This window comes from Manis javanica, chromosome X, assembly GCF_040802235.1.
Source record: "Manis javanica isolate MJ-LG chromosome X, MJ_LKY, whole genome shotgun sequence".
In the NCBI taxonomy this organism is placed as follows: domain Eukaryota; kingdom Metazoa; phylum Chordata; class Mammalia; order Pholidota; family Manidae; genus Manis; species Manis javanica.
In genome coordinates, this window is record NC_133174.1 from 112,332,486 (window position 1) to 112,353,753 (window position 21,268).

The window sequence follows — 21,268 nt, forward strand, 5'->3', positions numbered from 1 at the left end:
GCAGGGTGCGGTGAGTGCTGGCCCTGTCTCCGGCTCTAGTGCCTGTCCGCTGTGGGCCCTGGGAGGCTAGGGAGAGCTGAGAGAACCTTCTTACGCTGCCTCCATCCCCGCAAAACAATGGAGGCTCCTGGCCCACTGGACTGGGCGTTGGGGGCACTTTCGGTGGAAGCCATCTTCATTTTGCAGGGAGAGGAATTCAAAAAGGAGGACAGACAGGTCAGCACAAGGGAAGGGTAGGGCAGGGCAGGTGAGTCTGGAGCCAGGGGGGCCCATGGTGGCAGTGGAAAACCACAGCTGGGCAGGGGAACCTTCTGTAAGCTCTTGCTCTGAGAGAAAAATGATCAGGACTGTGTCTGCTCAAAACAGCAAGTTAAAAATGCAACAGATTTCTGACTCTAAAGCATAGGGCTAGCAAGGGCCTTAGACCACTGGGTCCAGCCCCCTCACTGGGAAGCTAAGAAAACTGAGGCCCAAAAAGCAGAAGTGACTTGCTCAAGGTCATACCATGGGCAGAGCCAGGGCCAGGACTTTCTGAGGAAAATCTGCCAAGTTTATATTTGGTGTTCCACACTCCCTCCAGGCATCTCAGAAATGAATTTGATGAATCTATTCACACTGAAGGGGAGTGAAGCCTTTAATCCAAGAGTCAGCAAACTTCTTCTGCAAAGGACGGATAAATATTTTAGGCTTTGAGGCCCATAAGAACTCTGTCACAACAACTCAACTTATAATGCAAAAGCAGCCACAGACAAGACACAAATGAATGAGCATAGCTGTATTCCAATAAAATTTTTATCTGTGGACACTGAAATTCGGACTTTGTGTAATTCTCGTGTGGATGGAATATTCTTGCTTTGATTTTTTCTCTCAATAATTTAAAAGTGTACAAGCCATTCATAGCTCATAGGCTGTACAAAAACAGGTGGCAAGCTGAATTTGGCACATGGACCATAGTTTGCTGACCCCTGCTTTAGCCTAAGAAGTCAAGGTAAGGTGTTAGGAGGAGGAGATAATATACCATGTAGGGAGGAAGCAGGTAAGGATTTGAAAAGGAGGTAATATTTGCTTCAGATCTTGAATGCTGCTGTGTGGAAACTGGAGCTGTGTTGGGGAAATTGGGGAAGGGCACATCAGGCCTAGGAGACAGTGTGAACAAAAGCACAGGGGTGGGGAAGTCGCCATGAAAGTTAAATGTGTTCTGCATATGTGTGGCCTCATTGTTATTTGCCCGCCCTGGGTCTTTGGCCACTGTCTGTTCTCACAAGAGGAAAGGGTTGGCTTTGTTGAGGATGCTGAGAGACAATGAGGAGGGGAGGAAGAAAGGTGGCCTGGGAGTACAGTGACTGGCTGTGTGACCTTGAGCAAGTCAGTTCTCCTCCCTCAGGATCTGGGTGTCTGTACTTGGATGATGGGAGAGGAGGGTGGACCGCCATGATCTTTCATGTTCCTTTTAACTTTGATATTCTGGAACTCTGATGCTGGAAGAGATTTTCAGCAGCGTGGGTAGAGGGAAAGGAGGAACCCCAGGAGGAGCGTATGGTGACATCAGAGCTGAAGTCACTCGCCCTGTCTGACCACACCCTGATAGTCTGTCTTTCCCCCACCTCAGCCTTTCTTGCACCCTCCCCTCTGTGCAGGGAACACTGGACTGCCCTATGCTTTTGCTGGCCTAGGAAGTGACCAGTGAGAGAAAGGGACATTTGGAAGGGGCACTAAGCAGGCAGCAAACCCAGCTTGGCCCCTCCCACTTGGGGAGTCCTGGAGCTGAGCAAGCAGCCTCCGCATCAGTTTCTAGGACACACTGGCAGGTGCTTTGACAAAGAACACTGTCCCTTCAATAAAAGTTATCTGACTTAATATCCTGTTGGTACCTAGTCACAGATTATCCCAGCTTCTAAAAAACCCATTAATTAATTCAATTAGTCTCTGGTCAGTGTTTCTGTTCCCTCCCTCCACACTGGAAGCAAGCAGGCCTTCCTGGGGGCAGGGGTGGGGTGCATGCCATTTGAAACCACCTTTCATTCAGCAAACACAACTGTGCCACAGCACTGTATCCAGATTGCCAGTCTCACCAAGCCAGCCTGCTCCTTTGGCCACTGAAGGCCTGTCAAGGCCTCTCCTGCAGGCATGGAGGGTGGGGAGAGAGGGAGGAATTTAGCAAAGTGACTCCCTGGGTCCTCTTTTTTCCACCAATACTGGGTTTTTCAAGGTAATACCAACTTCAAAATGTCCAAGCTGAACTCATCTTCTTGCCATATTTCCGGCCCCAATCACTCCATATCTTTTAACATTTGTACAACAAGAACAGGTTGCACATCTTGGGGTCTCTACAACTATTGCATTACCCCACACCCTATCATTTTATTCCTTCAGGGTGGCTCTGGGACTCACTCCTGGCTTCCAGCTGCACCGCCTGGTCACCTTCCATCTCCCCATGCATACACTCACTCCACACCAATTTTTCTGAAGAAATGCTTGCTTTATGCCCTTCCGTGTTCAAGAATCTACAGTAACTCCTAGTTGCTTTCCATATTAAGTTCAGATTCCACTGGCCTGGTGGGTCTAGGGCCCATGCACTTACCCAGCTGATTGCCCTGATCCCCCAGACAACCCCCACACACTTTTTCAGCTCATTTCCTCTCTCTACTGTGAGTTCTATGGTTGGTTATATCCCCCTCAGCCTTCCTCTCATCCCTCCATCTCTATTTCCTTTTGTTCCTGTCCATATAGGTAAAGATATGCTGAGTACTCAGTGAGTGACCACGGTCAAAAAAGACACAAATCAGACCTGGAAATTGAAAAATGTCTTTGGGATATAACAGAGATCTTTCATCTGTATTAACTCCCTGGCCTTTCATGACAACCCCTTGAGCTAGGGAGGATGTCCCCATTTCACAGAGGAGGGCGGTGACCTGCCTGCACCTCAAGGCAAAGCTGGATCTTCTCACTGGGGGGCCCAGGCCCTCACAGTCTGTAGGAACTTCCGGGGTCCTCTCTTATCCTGTTGCCGGCAGCTCACCGTACTGGGGCTCAGCAGCTGCCCCGGACTTGGCTTTGCCCCCTTTCGGGCAGTGTGTTCAGCATCACTGGCTTGTTCTTCACTCCCAGAAGAGTTTAGTGTCTCTCTGCCTCCTCTGGGTCCCCAGGAGCTGTAAAGGCGAGGGTGTGTTGGCCACAGGCACCTCCAGGGGGTGCTCTTCTGGCTTTCTCTGCCAAGGGCCCTGGGAGCCAGGGCACCCGGGGAAGTAAGTTCCTTCTGTCGGTAGCCCTCCCCCCGCCTCTCCTTCCCTGTTGGGGCTCCTGTAGTGCTCATCTTGCCACATAACCACAACCCAGAGGCCTGGGGCCTGTGAAGGTGGTGAGGACAGGGGACTGGGGGCACTCCTCTGGATGCGGTAGCTGCCCCTCCCCGTGGAGCCCCCGGCCCCAGACAGGAGCCAGCCCCTTCCAGGCCAACAACTGGTAGCCTCCAGCCCCATCCCATCTATATTCTGGAGCCAATGGGGGACTTTTGGGGGCTTAATAGGGTCCCCAGTTCCCCTTTGCTCTCTGTGAGGTCACCTGAAACTCAGCATCTGGCTGAATGGTTTTTAATTTTCAAAGTGCTTTCCCACCACCATCTTCATTCACCGGAGACTCCCTGGTGAACGATTGCTAAGCTTGGATTACCTTTAGCCCTCACCCACTTTAAGAATGACAGAAACAATAGCCCAGAAAGGTGGCTGACTTTTCCAGGGTCACATATCTTGTTGAGATGCAGCCAGGAGAGGGCCTCACTCCTTCTCCCCCAAACCTGGGTGGTGGACACCAAGGGTGGCTGATGGGTCTCCTGGAAAAATAGGAAGGGACATCTCCCTGCCTGTGGTCTTCCATCTCCTGCAGCCCCATTCGCCCCTCCTCAGGGCCAGGGAAGGTAGGCAAGACTGTGGCTGAGAAAGGGCAAGCAGGGGTAATTGGAGAAGAGCTCTGGGCCGACCTCACCAGTGGAGTTGTGACAAGCCCTACACTGGAATCAAGCAGTGACTCAGGGCCAAGGAAGGAACTGGGCTTCTTGTAAAGAAGCACAGAGAAACCCCAACCACCAAGCTTGCAAAACCTTTATTTTTTTCCCTCCCTCTTCCTGATTTCATCTCAAATACACCCTGTGGGTGAGAAGAAAAGAATAGAGATGAAGGTGCTGACAAAATAGCTGTGGCTGGGGCCCCTTTGCTGGACATTTACTGGAGGAGGAGGGTTCAGCTTGCTGATTGGAGTCAAGGCTGTGGGAGAGCCCCGCCAATGGGTTACTTCTCCTCCATCCACAGCTACAGATTGGACCTCTGACTCTGGCCCTCTGTTGCTTAAATACATGCCACTGGTCACGTGGCACAGCATGCAAATTTGCTGCTGGCTGACTATTAGCCGGCAGAGGGGCTGTTTTTAAGCTGTTCCTGAGCTAGTTTCCATTTTGTTTGTGGCTGTGGGGGAGGGGCACTGAGGGAGTGGGAAATGGCATGAAGGAAATTGTCACTTCCTTTCCAGAGAATTCCAGAAAGGTTTCATGGAAGAACGGGTATTTCAGGAGTGAGAGCTGGCTCCAAGGGGATAAGGAACAGGAGGAGAACTCTGCTTTGTGGCCCAGCTGACCATCTGGCCCCCATGTTTCCTGGCGCGTGTGAAAATGCCATGGGTGTTATTAGCAGTTCTGTGAGAGCCATTGGGTCAGCTGAACGGGTGTAGATTTAAACTCGCTCCATGGAGGCTGTGGACGTGGCTTTCACATAGAAACTGTTTCCTGTAGCAGAGGCCCAGATGGGTGGTTGCTGGACACTGCTTGACGTGTTCCAGTGACAGCCCCAGGAAGGGTCTGTACGTCTGAAAGGGGCCCAGCTGTGGTGACGCAGGAGAAACCCAAACCACTTCCATTTTGCTCTTTTGGTTTTGAAATGTAGTCAGAACCACAGAGAGCCAGAGGTGTGCATTTGCAGGCCAGGGATGGAGGCTGCTGTGCTTGCTCGCTCCCTCGTGTGGCACACACCAGCCCACACACTGTCAGCACCGTGTGCTCTCACAGAGGCTTTGCTCTCAGCCCAAGTAGGATAGGCCCTGGCAACCAGGGATCCTGCAGTGGCCTCAAGAGGAGTAAAGGGAGTGGAGTTCTTGTCACCCTGGGAGCAGATTTTGACTGGAGCTATTTTGTGAGCTGTGCAGTGACCGGGCAGGGTTGGGGGAGTTTCCAGGCACCTCAATTCCTTGAGCCCAGTGTGTATTCCTTAGCCCCTCCAGCCCCCAGTGAGGCAGTGTCTAGGCCTCTGAGCCATGAAGCTGTGTCCCGGTGGTGCATCTGTCAGGACCCCAGGGTGGGGAGCCCCTGGTGTGGGCCTCTCTGACCCCTAGCAGGGCGGGCCTTCTGTGGTGGTGGCTTCTTTGGTTTCAGGTTCCTGGGAGAGAGAGGTTATTTTGAAGGACTTGGGGGAGAGAGAGTGAGCATGCAAATGAGCCTCCCCCCACCTCTCACTTTCAAATCCTCAAACATCTGAGGGGAGGTGGGGTAAAACTTTCTGGACTGGAGGGTTCCATGGTGGGGGTGTTGGGGGGGAGAAGGGGAGAGTTTTCCTAGCCTTGGCCAAGATGGTAGAATAGTTACTTCCTCCCCCTACACCCCTTCACTTTAGCTTCAGGCTGGAGCTCAGGCAGAATGAGACCCCACGACCAGCCTGGGGTGCTGGGTGCAGCCTGGCCCTGGGTCAGCGGAACCTGCAGCAACCAGGTCCTGCATTTAGATACTCAGATACTTGGATATGTGGACCCCTACGGAACGCAAGGGAATTACTCTCTTTTATTTTCACCCTCTCCTCTTGGCTCCATCCAACACAGTGCAGTGCTGCTCTCCCTCTCCCATGGCTCCCACCACAGCGACTTGGGGGTGAGCCTTCCCAAGGACACTTGGGCCACATACATATTCTGCTGCTGACATTCTCTTCCTAGGAATCCCTGGGCTTTGAATTTTCGGGAGTAGGGTTGGGGGAGCAGCCATGGCAGCAGCCGGCTCTAGCCTACTTCACTGTAGCCTCTTGGAACTGGCATTAGGTTGGGATTGTCGTTCTCTTGAAGGCATACCTGGAGGAGGAGTCGCTGGTGACCGAGCCTGTGGCTCTGCTGGCCTCACCAGGGTATCTTTTGGACACATAGATGCTCTCATGCACATATCCCCACACTTGGGACACATGGGCGCAGCCTGCACACCTCTATACATGCAGTGTGTTCACACACCCACAGTGAACTCCCATGTAAACTACAATGCAGAATTATACAGATGTTAATACAAATGTAGACTGCACACATTTCTCTCCCTCTCATATAAGCCAGAGTGCACGACACACACTCCACACCCTGTATACACATGGAGATACTTACTTATTGGACAGAAAACACACCTCACTGGTACTGACTGACCACTACCTTTCATTCATTCATGCATTCATGCATTCATTCTGCAAACACAACTTGAGTGTCCGCTATGAGTCAAGCATGGTGTAAGGTGCTAAAGTTTCATGATGACCAATGCAGTTGTCTCTGCCCTCAAGGAAGCCACTTGTCTAATGGGGGAAGCGAGGAAGGTGCACAGAAGTTCCTCAGGCAGAGGGAACCAGCAGGGAACTCACAAACTGAAATACTGATCCGTGAAGAGAAGCCAAAGAGATCAGCAAACCTGGAGGGAAGGGCCATGGCGGAACGACCTTGGCAGGGGAGGGGCAGACACAGGAGTTTCATGTTTAGACAAGTGGGATTAGGTGAAAGTGATCGCCTTTCATTTGATTAGTTTGAGAACTGCTTCCTGGGGGCAGACAGCCGCCTGGGGGAGGGCAGGGAGCTGCGGAATGCAGGCCTTGGGACGCTCTGGCTAGAGGAGACAGACCTTCCAAGCATAAATGGCCTTGGGAGGCTTCTCAGGCTGGTGGCAGGAGACCGGGTCCTAGGCAGGGTCGGGTGCGGGTGCAGCGGGAGGGGTGGCACTCGGGCGGGCGAGGATGGTGGTTTCCCAAGTGCCTCTTCTGTCTCAGCGGGGCTCAGTCTCTCATTCACCCACAGGGAAACTCAGACCTGACAGGTTGAGTTGAGCGATACCTCAGTGTTTTGTTGGGGGTGGGTGGAAAGGTGTGGGGGTGGGGGTGAGGAGAGGGCGGAGCCAGCCCTGTGGGCTAACGGAAAGGAAGTGGGAGAGGCCTGGGTGTCTCCTGTGGGCGAGAGCGGTCATCAGGGAGGTCACCCATGGCCCCCTTCCCTTTCCTCTCCTCTGCCCCTCTCTGAAGTTCCTCATTTCTTTCCAGGCCAGGAGAAGGTTTTGCCTGGCACTGCCAAAGGAGTGTCAGAGGTAAGGGTCAAGCGTATCACTCCTACTATGGTGCAGGGACCTAGTTCTTCAGGCGCTAATGGTAGAACAAGGCTGTTGATAGACCCACCACATGCAACACACGCACACAAAGATGCTACTAAACTAGAATCCTAAGGGCCAAAGACCTGGTCCCCGGAAGCAGAGAAGCCCAGGTGTTGAGGGCTGCTGTAGGGAGCAGGCTGGCAGGAGGGGCTCGGAGTGGGAGCTAGGGCTTCATAGTCAGGCCTGTTGCAGACCACAGACAATGCACAGAAGAGCAGCAAGCACAGGAAACAATTGGAGGCCCCGGGGACCTATGAGCGTCTGAGGTGCAGGCCATGAGCACTGGAGGCATTCAGGGAGAGGAGAAACATAGGGGCTGCTGCAGACAGATTTCCTGGGCGGGGGGAGGCAGCACTGAGCCAGCCCTGGAGGATGGGGAAGGTTCTGTGGGCCCCTCCCCAGGCTGGGGCTCTCCTCACCCATTCCCAGGGTGACAGTTCAGTCTTGAAACTGAAAGCAGAGCTGACCCAAGAGCAGAAACCCGCACATGGCCCAAGAGGCCATCATCTCTGGCCCGCAGAGGTGGAGGCGGGGGCAGTGATGAGTGTGCGGGGCATGCTACCCGCCTGTCTTTCTCCAGGCTGTCTGCAGGCCTGGCAAGTCTGCGTCCCATCCCCAGGAGCAGGGTCAGGCTGTCGCTGGCCCTGACAGCATAATCCCCAAGCAAGATATTTCTTCCTCTGTGGACTCTGCCTTTCAGAGCTAAGTGACCCTCACCCACAAGGTAAACTGAGCCAAGCAAAGTCTGGAAGAGCACCCTGTGCACCCATGTATCTCCACCTAACCCCATCACACAAGACTTTCCTAAGGCAAGGAATTTTAAGGATTCTTCATGCTGGTGCCCCATCCAGAAAGCTGGGTGGGGTGCCCTGACTTCTGTTAGCCACACCCTGGGGATTAATCTTCAGGATGGAGAGAGCCCAAAGTTAAGTCCCTCTATCTGTCACCTTCTCCAGAGGAGTTGGGGGAGGAAGACTGTGTGTTTCTAGGGCCAGCTCGGGTGCAGAAGCTAGTGACCCAGACTGGCACTGAGGCTCAACCACTTCCCACTGGAGGCGACTCCGTTAACTTCCTTTATCCTTCTTTCTTTGTTACAGTTAAATTGGAATATTATATTGGTTTTGAGGGGGTGGGTGGGTGGGTAGGTGAATAGGTGAAGGGAATAAAGAGGCACAAACTTTTTCCTTCTTTCTTTACTTGCTTTTCTTCTCTTTCCCCTTTATTCTTCTCCTCATACTGTCCTCCCCATTTGGCCATCCCTCTTCTGGCAGTCTGTCCCAATGTAGCAGGGTCCCTCTGGTTCTCCAGCTGTCCTGGGAGCAAAGCTCAAGGAAGGTGACTTACTCTCTGCCCCCATCTCTCCCTTCTCCCTAGGTCGCTCCTGTGGTTGGCCTGGCCCAGCATGCAGCCTTGAACCTGGCTTAGGCCACCACCCGCTCCAGCTCTCTATCCCCCTATTTTACTGTGGCACAGGGTGTAGGCTCTAAGCTCCAAGGTACCTGAGCATCTCTTCATCAAGCAAACCCCGCAGCTCCCGAAGGCCCTGCGATCCCAGCTGTCAGCTCTCTGAGAAGACAGCATGGCTATTACTCTGCAGCCCAGTGATCTGATCTTTGAATTTGCAAGCAACGGGATGGATGATATCCACCAGGTATGGCCTCAGAGAACAGAGACCGCTCAGCCAGGCGGATGATCAGATAGACCTTAAATAGGCAGGCGGGCAGGCAGTAAGCCAGCCAGCCAGCCAGCTGGCTACCCAGTCAGCAAATATTGATCAGGCACCTACTAGGTTCAGGGCACTGGGCCTATATACCAGACAGACTGTGCGCCAGTTAGTCACTCATGCAGCCAGTCAGTAGCCATCGGCAGTCATGTTGTGAGCTCATTACCCACTTGCAGTTATGGGTCATGTGTAGCTGCCAAGCCAGCCCAGTATACCAGCCGCCCAGTATGCCAAGCAACTGCTCAGTATACCAGCCGAGCTGTCAGTCAGCAATGTGGGCTGAACACACAGGTGTACACTGACCCTCATGTGCGTTTTCGGCCATTTCCCATCACCTGCAGTGTCACAATGAGGAAGCTGCTTGGACAATTACATAGCATGAGTGAGCACTGCCAGCTGGAACTGCAGGGCAGAGTCCAACCACTGGCACGTCTAGGCTCATATCCCTCATCCAGCTGATGGGCCCTTCCATAACCGTCTCTTTTGCTCTGCACTGGGGCTGAGTGTGTTTTCTGTGCACTTAGCTGTATCATTGGATGGTGTCCTGGCACAGTCATCACCCCACTCCACTCTGCTCCTTCCACAGACTAGAGAGTGGGCAGACAGGTATGATAGGAAGAGCAAGATTGGGAGTCAGGAGGCCTGAATTCTGACCCCAGTTTGACTACAGTGTCACCTGGACAAGTCCTGTCCTCTGCCCATGTGGCTGCCATCTCCTTGCCTTCCCCAAGAAGAGATCCAGCTGGATTATTTGTAAGGGCACCTCAGCTTAATTCTGAGGCTTTCTATCCTAATTCCTTGTTGGGGTGGAAAACTTCGTCTAGCAGCCTACCAAAGGCTGCCCCCTAGTGGGCTTTGGGCGCATTGTACTTGCTGTCGGGCAGGGTCTTGCTGCTCAGTTGTGTTGAACACCTCTGCTGTGCCTAGTCTCATAGACGGCATCATGAGAGGAGAAGGGAAGAATCCAACCTTCCCTGGGTTCTGAATGCTACTGATTATTTTTTACTTGTTTCTAGTCTATTCAGTAACTGTTTCTGTTCTTCATAGAGGCTGTTCACAGAAGCTGTTCCTACCTTCCCAACCCACACCTGCCCCTCTGTCCTCAGCAAGACAGCCTCTCTTCCAATCCACAGAGAAGCTCAAAGCCAAGGTCACCCTGTTTCCCTCCCTTCTCCCTTTTATTGATAATATCACTGCTTTTACCTCCTGCCTGCTGTCCCTCCGCCTTCCAAGAGCAACTCCTGCCCCTGTTCTTAATCTCTTCTTTCCTGACTCCTCAAGACTTCAAACCATCTATCACCTCCAATCTCTCTCTCTTACAGTTTTCAGACCTCCTAGACCTCTCTCCTCAACCTAGAACATCTTCAGGTCTCTCTAACCCTGAAGAAGCCCTCCCTTCCCTTCTTCCCATCTCTTTAAAAATACCACCTTCTTTTGCTCCTTTCTTATCCCTAGTTCCTAGTGTAGCCTCCTAAATATATATATAAAATGATAAAATGAACACCCATGAACTCACCACCCAGGTTAAAAAATAAAACATTACCAGTCTCCTAGAAGCCTCTGATACCTAAAACACTTAGTAAGAACCTGCTCTGCCAGATCCTATTCAAAGTGCTCTATGGGCATTGATGTGTTTAAACAACCCTATGGGGTCAATAACATGATCACCCTAATTTTACAAACGAAGCCGATGCACAGAATGGTTGGGTATTCTATTCAACGTCACACTGCTCGGAAGTAGGAGAGCTTGGTTTCAGACCCAGGAAGTCTGGCTCTAGATCAGCATAACCCATTAAAATTTTCTAAGATGCTAGAAGTGTTCTATATTTGTGATGTCCAGTATGGGGCCACTGGGCATATGTGGCCATGGGCACTTGAACTATGGCTAATGCAACTGGAGAACTGAATTTTTAATCTTGAAAAAAAAAGTACATTTACATTTAAAGTTGCCCATGGCTAGTGCTTACTGTATTGGATAGACAGCTGTCAATTCCTGGGCCTTAATCACCGCGCAGACTGCCTGCTCCAGTCCATCCTCTGAGATCCATTGTAATGTGCTTTGGGACCCCAGCACTTCTCTGAAACTTCTCTAGCCACGGTGACAGCCCAGTGGCCAACCCAAAGACATCTTACCAATTTTTATTCCTCTGGATCCTTCAGGAACATTAGGCAGAACTGAGCGTTCTCATTCTTTTTTCATAGTGAAAGAGTTAATAGTCCCATGAAAGGAAATATGGAAAATACAGAAACATAGAAAGAAAAGAGGAAAAATCACCCAAAGTTTCACAACCAAAATATAACTGTTATGAACATTCTGCTTTATTTCCTTGTATACACAATTTTTATCTTACCAAGAAGAAATTTAACTATTTAATTTTTTTACTACATAGTGATCTAACAGTTATCTACATTATTAGATGCTTACCTCAACTAGTATAGTTACTATCTGTCGACACAGAAGGATTTCACAGAACTATTGACTGTATTCACTATGCTGTACTTTCATCCCCATGACCAACTTATATTATGATTGAGATTTTGTGCCTGTTTATCTCCTTTGCCTATTTCACCCACCCAGGCCAACACCTCCCCCATGGTAACCACAAGTCACTTCTCAGTGTCTGCAAGTCTGTTTTTGTTTTGTTCATTTTATTTTGTTTTGTTCTTGAGATTCCACATTGAAGTGAAATCATATGGTATTTGTCTTTCTCTGCCTGGTTTATTTCATTTAGCATAATACCCTCGTAGGTCCATCTATGTTGCCACAAATAGCAGGATTTCTTTCTTTTTATGGCTGAGTAATATTCCATTATCTATATGTACCACATCTTTGTGGATTCATCTATTGATGGACACTTGGGTTGTTTCCATTCTATACATAATTTTTCAAAAAACAGTTACAATCACACTTCTTTTTTACTTAGTTTTATTTGATTTTAGAAAAACTCTGTCCTCCAGGGGTTGGATTCTCATCTTGATAATTTTTATCTATGCCAAGGGATTTAGTGACCACTCTTTTGAGCTCTTAGACACATGATGACTCCCTGGCAGGCATTTCCATTTTGAGGTACTCAAAGATACCTCAGATTCACCATATCTAGGTACTGTCCCACTCATCTTTCTTAAAACAACCTGGTTTCTCCCTTAAAATAAACAGTGTCTCCATGGACCCATTGAGTCAAGCTGGAAATTGGAACCCTCTCCTCCACCCAGGAAGGGACCAGGCCCTTCCATTTCTAGCTCTAGAATGCCTCGATTCTTCCATCTTCATAGCCACAGACTGAGCCCTAAAATGTCCTCAATCTGAGCCCTAAACCTTGGGTACCCTACCCTGACTGTAGGTTGCATCCCTCACCTGGCTATAGATCAATCCCCTCGCCTTTGCCAATGACTAATCCTTTCCTGCTGTCCTCAGAATGAGCTTAACCCTGCTCATAGAGAGCACTAACTCTGGCCACAGATTAACCCGTAACTACGACCAGTTAAAACTGCCTGCCCTTGGTTGAGTGCAGGTGGTACAGAGCAACCCATTTCTATTGATCAAGAAGCCACAATCCACTCAAAGCATCACATAGTGACGTTTGACCCAGAGGAATGTCCATACAAAGGACAGCCCCCAAGGGCTCCAAGGATTAGGAATTGCAGGAAGGGCCAGATTCTGGTAGGGATGCCTTCCATGGAGAGGCGAGTGGGCCTTGAACCAGATCCTTTTCTTCTCCGTAGCTGGAAGACCCCTCAGTGTTCCCAGCTGTGATCGTGGAGCAGGTACCCTACCCCGAATTACTGCATCTATACTCAGGACTGGAGCTGGACGATGTTCACAATGGCATCAAAACGGATGGGACCTTGTGCATGACACAGGATCAGATTTTAGAGGGCAGCATTTTGTTAGCAGGTCTGTTCCTTTCCTGGGCAAGGGAAGTGTGGAGGGAAAAGGGGTTCTGTCTTCAGGTAACAGTAGCATAACAGCTTCTAGTGACCCATGCAGCAAGGGTAATGCCCCTAACAGTTGGAAATGAGATGGGGCTGTTAGGACAAGCGAAAGGTAGTACTGCATCACAGAGCAATCACAATGGATTCATGACCTTTCGAGATGGAGCGTGACAATGAGGAGTGGAGACCAGCGGGGGTGGGTGTAGAGGAAAGCTAAACAGTGGGTGGTGCACTGGTCTCTTCCCAGCTGTCCCTTGACTCCTTAGCACCATTCTCTGGGCTGGCTCTGGTTAGAGCTGTACCCCCTGCCCTGTGCCCTGAGAGAACTTTTCTTCACCCCACCACCATGGCACCTGGAAGCAGATGACAATGAAGCAGCCTCACAAGCCATGCCAACCACTGAAGTCTTGCTCAATGTCGAATCTCCCAACAACATCCTGGATGAGAAGCATATCTGTAAGTTTGATCCCCACTGCCTTAACTCAAGGCAACAAAAAAGCTCCATTTGAAACTCTTGCACCCATGTATCAGATTCTCAGGCACATGTGCACGCAGGTATATGGACCCCCACCTACCGACACATGTGGAAACATGCTCTTGAGCTACGACTGGAATCGGAGGGGGCAGGAGGGTGTAGTAGGCAAGGACAAGAAGGCCAGGGTGACTTCTTTTCCCCAATTTTAAAATTGTGGTAAAAAACATATAACATAAAATTGACCACCTTAACCACTTCCCAGTGTACAGTTCAGCAATATTAAGTACATTGGGCTTGTTGCACAACCATCACCACCATCCATCTCCAGAATTCTTTTCATCCTGCAAAACTGAACTCTGTGCCCACTAAACACTAACAGTCCTCCATTTCCCCTTCCCCTTAGCCCCTGGCAACCACCACTCTACTTCCTGTGCCTATGAATTGGACTACTCTAGGGTCCTCATACAAGTGGAATCAGACAGTATCATCTTTTGGGGATTGGTTCATTTCCCTTAGCATAATTTCTTCAAGGTCTGTCCATGTTGTAGCATGTGTTAGAATTTCTTTTTGTTTTTATGGTGTCATCTCTGAGGAGAGACATTACATTGAGAGAAGAAAAGTTAAGGTCATATGCAGTAATTTTTTTGTTGAAGTTTTGTTGATATACAATCTTATATTGGTTTCAAATGTACAACATAGTGGTCCAACAGTTACCCGTATTATTAAATCCTTACCCCCTCTAGTGCAGTTACTGTCTGTCAACATAGGAAGATGTTACAGAATCACTGGCTGTATTCTCCATGCTGTACTACTATCCCCATGACCAACTTAAATTATGATTGAGAATTTGTGTCCCTTTATCCCCCTTACCTTCCCCACCCACCCACCACCCAATACCTCCCCCTTGGTAACCACTAGTCACTTCTCACTGTCTATGAGTCTACTGCTGTTTTGTTCCTTCTGTTTTGCTTTGTTTTTATATTCTACAAATAAGTGAAATCAAATGGTATTTGTCTTTTTCCACCTGGCTTATTTCACTACACATAATACCTTCTAGAACCATCGGTGTTGTTGCAAATGGCAGGATTTCTTTTATTTTTGTGGTGGAATAATATTCCATTGTGTATCTGTACCACATCTTCTTTGTTTATTTATCTACTCATGGACACATAGGTTGCTTCCATATCTTGATTATTGTAAATAATGCAGTGATAAACATAGGGGTGCATATATCTTTTTGAATCAGGGATTTTGTATTCTTTGGGTAAATTTCTAGAAGTGGAATTACTGGGTCAAATGGTATTTCTATTTTTAGTTTTTTGAGGAACCTCTGTGCTACTTTATACAGCAGTTGTATCAACTTACATTCCCATCTATAGTGTAGGAGGGTTCCCATTTCTCTACTTCTGGATAATGGCCATTCTAACTGGTAGGAGGTGATATCTCATTGTGGTTTTGATTTGCATTTCCCTGATGATTAGCAATGTGGAGCATCTTTTCAAGTGCCTGTTGGCCATCTACACCTCTTCTTTGGAGAAATGCCTATTCAGGTCCTCCACCCATTTTTTAATTGGGTTATTTGTTTTTTTGGTGTTGCAGCATGTGAGTCCTTTATATAACCCCTTATTAGGTGAGTCGTTTACAAATATATTCTCCCCTACTGTAGGTTGCCTTTTTGTTCTGCTGACAGTGTCCTTTGCTGTACAGAAGCTTTTTAGTTTTATGTAGTCCCACTCATTCATTTGTAATAGTTTCCCTTGCCCAAGGTCTAGGAAAAATTGCTCATACTTACGTTCAGGAGATTTTTGCCTATGTCTTCCTCCAAGAGTTTTATGGTTTCATGACTTACATTCAGGTCTTTGATCCATTTGGAGTTTACTTTTGTATATGGAGTTAGACAGTAATCCAGTTTCATTCTCTTCCATGTAGCTGTCCAGTTTTCCCAACAACAGTTATTAAGAGACTCTCTTTTCCCCATTGTATATTCATGGCTCCTTCAAAATTTATTAATTGACCATATAAGGGTGGGTTTATATCTGGGCTATCTGTTCTGTTCCACTGATCTATGGGTCTGTTCTTGTGCCAGCACCATACTGCTTTGATTAATGTAGCTTTATAGTATAGCTTGAAGTCAGAGAGTGTAATCCCCCCAGCCTTGTTCTTCTTTTCTCAGGACTCCTTTGATTATTTGGGTTCTTTTGTGGTTCTATATGAATTTTAGAATTATTTGTTCTAGTTTGTTGAAAAATGCTTTTGGTATTTTTACAGGGATTGCATTGAATCTGTAAATTGCTTTGGGCAGGATGGCCTTTTTTATTCCCTCACTTTTTTTTTTTTGTTATCATTTATCTACAATTACATGAAGAACATTATGTTTACTAGGCTCTCCCCTTCACCAGGATGGCCATTTTGACATTAATTCTCCCTATCCATGAGCACAGGATAGATTTCCACTTATTTTTGTCTTCTTTAATTCTCTCATCAGTGTCTTATAGTTTTCAGAGCACAGGTCTTTCACCTCCTTGGTTAGGTTTACTCCTAGGTATTTTGTTCTTTTTGATGCAATTGTGAATGGAATTGTTTTCTTGATTTCTCTTTCTACTAGTTCATCATTAGTATATAGGAATGCAACAGATTTCTGTGCATTAATTTTGTATCCTGCAACTTTGATGAATCCATTTATTAGTTCTAGTAGTTTTTTGGTGGAATCTTTAGGGTTTTCTATGTATAGTATCATGTCATCTTCAAATAGTAACAATTTAACTTCTTCCTTACCAATTTGGATACCTTTCATCTCTCTGTCTTGTCTGATTGCTGTGGCTAGGACATCCAGTACTATGTTAAATAACAGAATTTCTTTCCTTTTTAAGACTGAGCACTATTGGCCAGGATGACTTTTTAGGCACCTTTGCTTTCTTGCTGGAGTCCTAGGAAGACTATGCAGGGTATGGCTTATTTAGAAGTGTTTCAGGCTTGGAGTCCCCTCATCCTTTCCCTGCTATTGGAGGTTGGCCCCTCTCTCCCAGGAGGCCCCCAAGGCAGGCTCCTCCCCCAATACCCCCTGAGGCACTTTCCCTGACTTCATAGGAGGACTCCTGGCCCTAAAAGGGGGTGCTGGGATACAGGGCAAAAGAAAGCCCTGAAGCTGCAAGAGTTCCAGCATTTCTAACCCTGATTCTGTCACTAACAGCCATTCAAGATGGGACAAATATTCACTGAGTGTCCACATGTACCAGGCACCAACTTGTACTGTGACATTGGGCATAGGCCCTGCCACTCTGGGTCTTGGTTTCCTCATCAGGAAAGCAGAGGAACTGGGCTGAATGATAGGTCTAAGGCCCCTTCCTGTTGTAAAATGAGTGAATGACTAAAAATCAAGGTGGCTCTTAATCCTGGATGTTTCCAGGAACTTCCCCACTACCAGCAATGGGCTCTACATGTGGCAGCTGTGACTGGGGCCAGCTCACACCCACAGCTCTATAGATGCTTCCCCTCCTCATGGTGCAAGACACATGAGGCATTTTCAGGTGTATCCTGTGTCTGGCATTGCAGGGATCTACACCTCCACCCTCCTTAGGAGCCCATCATTCTTTTTTTTAATTTTTTGTATTAAGGTATTATTGATATACACTCTTATGAATATTTCACATGAAAAATAATGTGGTTACTACATTCACCCATATTATCATATCCCCCCCATACCCCGTTGCAGTCACTGTCCATCAGTGTAGTAAGATGCCACAGATTCACTATTTGCCTTCTCTATGCTACACTGTTTTCCCCGTGACCCCCCACACCATGTGTACTAAACATAATACCCCTCAATCCTCTTCTCCCTCCCTCGCCACCGGCCCTCCCACACCCCTCCCCTTTGGTAAACACTAGTCCCTTCTTGGAGTCTGTGAGTCTGCTGCTGTTTTGGTCCTTCAGTTTTGCTTTGTTGTTATACTCCACAAATGAGGGAAATCATTTGGCATTTGTCTTTCTCCGCCTGGCTTATTTCACTGAGCATAATGTCCTCCAGCTCCATCCATGCTGTTGCAAATGGTAGGATTTGTTTCTTTCTTATGGCTGAATAGTATTCCATTGTGTATATGTACCACTTCTTCTTTATCCATTCATCTACTGATGGACACTTAGGTTGCTTTCATACCTTGGCTATTGTAAAGAGTGCTGCAATAAACATAGAGGTGCATGTATCTTTTTGAATCTGAGCGGTTGTATTCTTTGGGTAAATTCCAAGGAGTGGGATTCCCAGGTCAAATGGTATTTCTACTTTTAGTTTTTTGAGGAAACTCCATATTGCTTTCTACAATGGTTAAACTAGCTTACATTCCCACCAGCAGTGTAGGAGGGTTCCCCTTTCTCTGCATCCTTGCCAGCATTTGTTGTTCTTAGTCTTTTTGATGCTGGCCATCCTAACTGGTGTGAGGTGATATCTCATTGTGATTTTAATTTGCATTTCCCTGATGATTAGTGATGTGGAACATCTTCTCATGTGTCTATTGGCCATCTGAATTTCTTCTTTGGAGAACTGCCTCTTCATGTCCTCTGCCCATTTTTTAATTGGGTTATTTGCTTTTGGGTGTTGAGGCATGTGAGGAGCCCACCATTCTTGTGCATGCTGGGAGACCATGCTTCCACCCGGCACATAGCCCCAGGCACCTCAGGCCTTTTTCTTACAGTTAGCAGCACCGAAATGATTCCAGACTCAGACCCTGCTATAGCCACTGCTCTGCCCAACTGCCTGTTTCCTGTTTCTGAGCCTGATTCCTGGAACAGAGCTAGTGATGCTGTTGACGAGGAGGGACACTGTCTGGAGGAGAAGGTCCCCAGAGAGGAAAATGCCAAGAAGACTGGAAAGTCAAAGAAGAGAAGTAAGAGGGAGAAAGTGTGTGTGTGTGTGTGTGTGTCTGTGTCTGCAAGGGGGTGGGCAGTAGAAGGGAGCCAAGTCAGGGACACTATAAAAGGAGAGTGGGTGTTGAGGCTTAGACACAATGAGGACAGCTCCGTGGTGTGGCAGGGATGGACAGAAAGTCCTCCCTTGTGGAAAACCTCCTTGGCTGGCCTGCCCAGAGCTTGACATTTTCCATGCCACTCATCTGCCTAGTATGTATATAAACATTCACAGAAGTGCCAATAATCCAATGCCAGTAGGTTAAATCCTAGGCTGGGTGTTCAGACCCCGGGCTTGGCTCCCTGGCCTGTCCCTGGCCCTCTAGGGAACTCTGCCTAGAAAAGATGCCTCATGCCATGTGCTTATCTGCCCTTTCTTGGAGCTGTTGGAGCCAAGGCCATATATGGGAGAGGACTTTGGGCTTTCCGAAGCCCCAGTGTTACTGATTTACTCAGGTGGTGGCTGGTTCAGCCTGCCTTGTCAGCGTGGCAACCAAAACCCAGTGCCACACTTACCTGTGCAGCAGTGGCTGCCTTTACATTTCAAAAACGATGCTAGGTGGATTTGGTTCTTCTGAAGGTGACTTGTGTGTAAGCCCCCCCTTGGCCCACGTGGTGGCGGTGTTCTGGTCTACTACTGGGGCCTGAATATGAGGCCAGGCCATTCGGTGGGTGCAGGAACCCGAGGGCTGTGGCTGTGGCTGTGGAGAGTGGTCGTTGGGTCTCCAGCTCTGGTGACCTGGCTCTTCCTTGTCTGCCTCGGCGCACCCAACTCGGGGAGCTCTCAGGCCCTCCCTCTCGGGAGCCTGCCCTGGAAGGCCCTCCAGGGTCTCCAGCCTCATCCTGCTCACACCTTCCCCTCACAGTCCGGAAGGCAAAGGGCAGCCGCAGCACCTCGCCTGTCACTGACCCTAGCATCCCCATACGGAAAAAGTCTAAGGATGGCAAAGGTATGGCTGGGAGTCAGGGGAGGTGGGCAGGGGCCACTGTCTGGGCCCCCCTCACCGCCTGACCCTCTGCAGGCAGCACCATCTATCTGTGGGAGTTCCTGCTTGCGCTTCTGCAGGACAGGAACACCTGCCCCAAGTACATCAAGTGGACCCAGCGAGAGAAAGGCATCTTCAAGCTGGTGGACTCCAAAGCTGTGTCCAAGCTGTGGGGGAAGCAGAAAAACAAGCCTGACATGAACTATGAGACCATGGGGCGAGCACTAAGGTAGGAGCTGCTGGGGCACCACGTCCCTGCTCTGGGGGAGTCGCCAAGCTCGTGTGTCCCAGGACACCTCCTCACACTCCCATTTGCTTGCCCCTAAGTCCACTTCCCAGGCCCTCAGGGAGGAGCAATCCCCTCTGTCCTGAATCTCTGCTCTAGTCTTTCCTCTTTATAGCAGAAGAGCACTGAAGGCCTCCCATCTCCAGGGGTTTCCTGCACATTTGGCAAGCCTGAGACCAAGGGAGATGGGCATGAGTTACAAACAGTTGGCCTTCCAGGCTGGAGGACTGCTGAAGCTCCCATTATCCACCCCTCTCATCCTTCACTCTCCCCGGGCCCTTGCCCCAAAGCAGGGGGTTGGCATTTGAAACCCCTTTTTGTGGACCCTTTTTGTCCTCAGGGAGAGACCTCAGAAATATCATAAAAGCCTTCCAAGTCCAAGAGTTTACCTTATCCCTTTCCTGGCCCTTGGGCTCCTGTCTGGCTCCCCAGCCAACCTCCTGCTTGGCGCTGCCCTGGAGAGCGGTGTGTTCTTGGCTAACACCCTACTCCCTGCCCTTTGTTCCCCAGATACTACTACCAAAGAGGCATCCTTGCCAAAGTGGAAGGGCAGAGGCTGGTGTACCAGTTTAAGGAGATGCCCAAGGATCTGGTGGTGATCGAAGATGAGGAAGAGAGAAGTGAAGTCACAGTGGCCTCCCCTCAGGCTTCCACTCCCTCCACCTCGTCCAGCAACACCCGGCGAGCCAGCTCCAGGGTCTCTTCCCGAGCTGCCCCCCAGGGCAAGGGCAGCCCTTCCTGGGAAAAGCCAAAGGTTCAGCATGTTGGCCTACGGCCATCTGCAAGTCTGGAATTGGGACTGTCTGTCGATGAGGAGAGCTCCGCTACCTCCACCATGCTTGTCTCTTCACCTGAGAGCCATGCCAAGCTCACCAAAGCTGTGAGGTGAGGACACCAAGGTTGTTATGAGTCTTCCTGTAGTATCTTGAGGAGGGGGGCAGTTTTTAGTTTCATACAAAGCTCTGCTGTGTCTCCAGTCTCTTGGGACCTTCGCAGAATCCCTGGGAAGTCAGTGGGGCACTGGTTGGTCAAGAGACAAAAAGCTAATTACCCAAAGTCAAACACCAAAGTAATGGCAAAGCCAGCACTTGACCTGGGGGGGCTTCTGTTGCCAGCAGAGGCTGTTCCTGTTACCAGAGAGCTCCCCAAGCAGTCACTGGGGGCCCCCAACCCTCTCCATTCCAGGAAAAGAGTCAACATAGAATGTTACAGAGATGTCCACTCTGCTGTCCTTAGGCCCTCCAGACGCACCTCGAAAGTTCTGACTACTTCTTGTGCACGCTAAGTGCCTTCAATTTTCCCTGAAAAGTTGAGCTTTGTCTGAGTTAGGTATATGCAGCTGTCACTACACTGGCAAGGGTCACCAAAATGCTCAGAGGGAAGGCACTAGAATGGAGTGAAACATGAGCTCTGGGGTCAGAAAGCCTAGGTGTGGTTTCCCGTGTCACCAGCTGTATGGCCCAGGGAAAGTTACATAACCTTCCTGTGCTTCTGTTTCCTCCAGGTGTAAAATCAGATTATTAATCTTACTCAACTCATAGCTTGTTTGGAA

At 49.1% G+C, this 21,268-nt stretch overlaps 1 protein-coding gene across 10 annotated transcripts in view; it reads left to right on the forward strand.

Annotated features, from left to right (window-relative positions):
• ELF4 (E74 like ETS transcription factor 4) overlaps positions 1 to 21,268 on the forward strand; it is a 40,714-nt gene that overhangs the window by 14,600 nt on the left and 4,846 nt on the right. For 2 of the 10 annotated variants that reach the window (XM_073228136.1, XM_017664719.3), the window contains exons 2-10: positions 8,792 to 9,068; positions 9,727 to 9,893; positions 10,188 to 10,290; positions 12,864 to 13,035; positions 13,434 to 13,529; positions 18,234 to 18,425; positions 19,311 to 19,394; positions 19,467 to 19,659; positions 20,227 to 20,601. In XM_073228136.1, the coding sequence (XP_073084237.1) occupies positions 9,841 to 9,893; positions 10,188 to 10,290; positions 12,864 to 13,035; positions 13,434 to 13,529; positions 18,234 to 18,425; positions 19,311 to 19,394; positions 19,467 to 19,659; positions 20,227 to 20,601 (1,268 nt within the window). In that variant the 5' untranslated portion in view covers positions 8,792 to 9,068; positions 9,727 to 9,840. Of the gene's footprint in view, positions 1 to 8,791; positions 9,069 to 9,726; positions 9,894 to 10,187; positions 10,291 to 12,863; positions 13,036 to 13,320; positions 13,530 to 18,233; positions 18,426 to 19,310; positions 19,395 to 19,466; positions 19,660 to 20,226; positions 20,602 to 21,268 lie in introns of those variants that run through there. The other 8 variants (XM_017664720.3, XM_073228137.1, XM_073228139.1 and 5 more) reach the window with 8 other exon arrangements.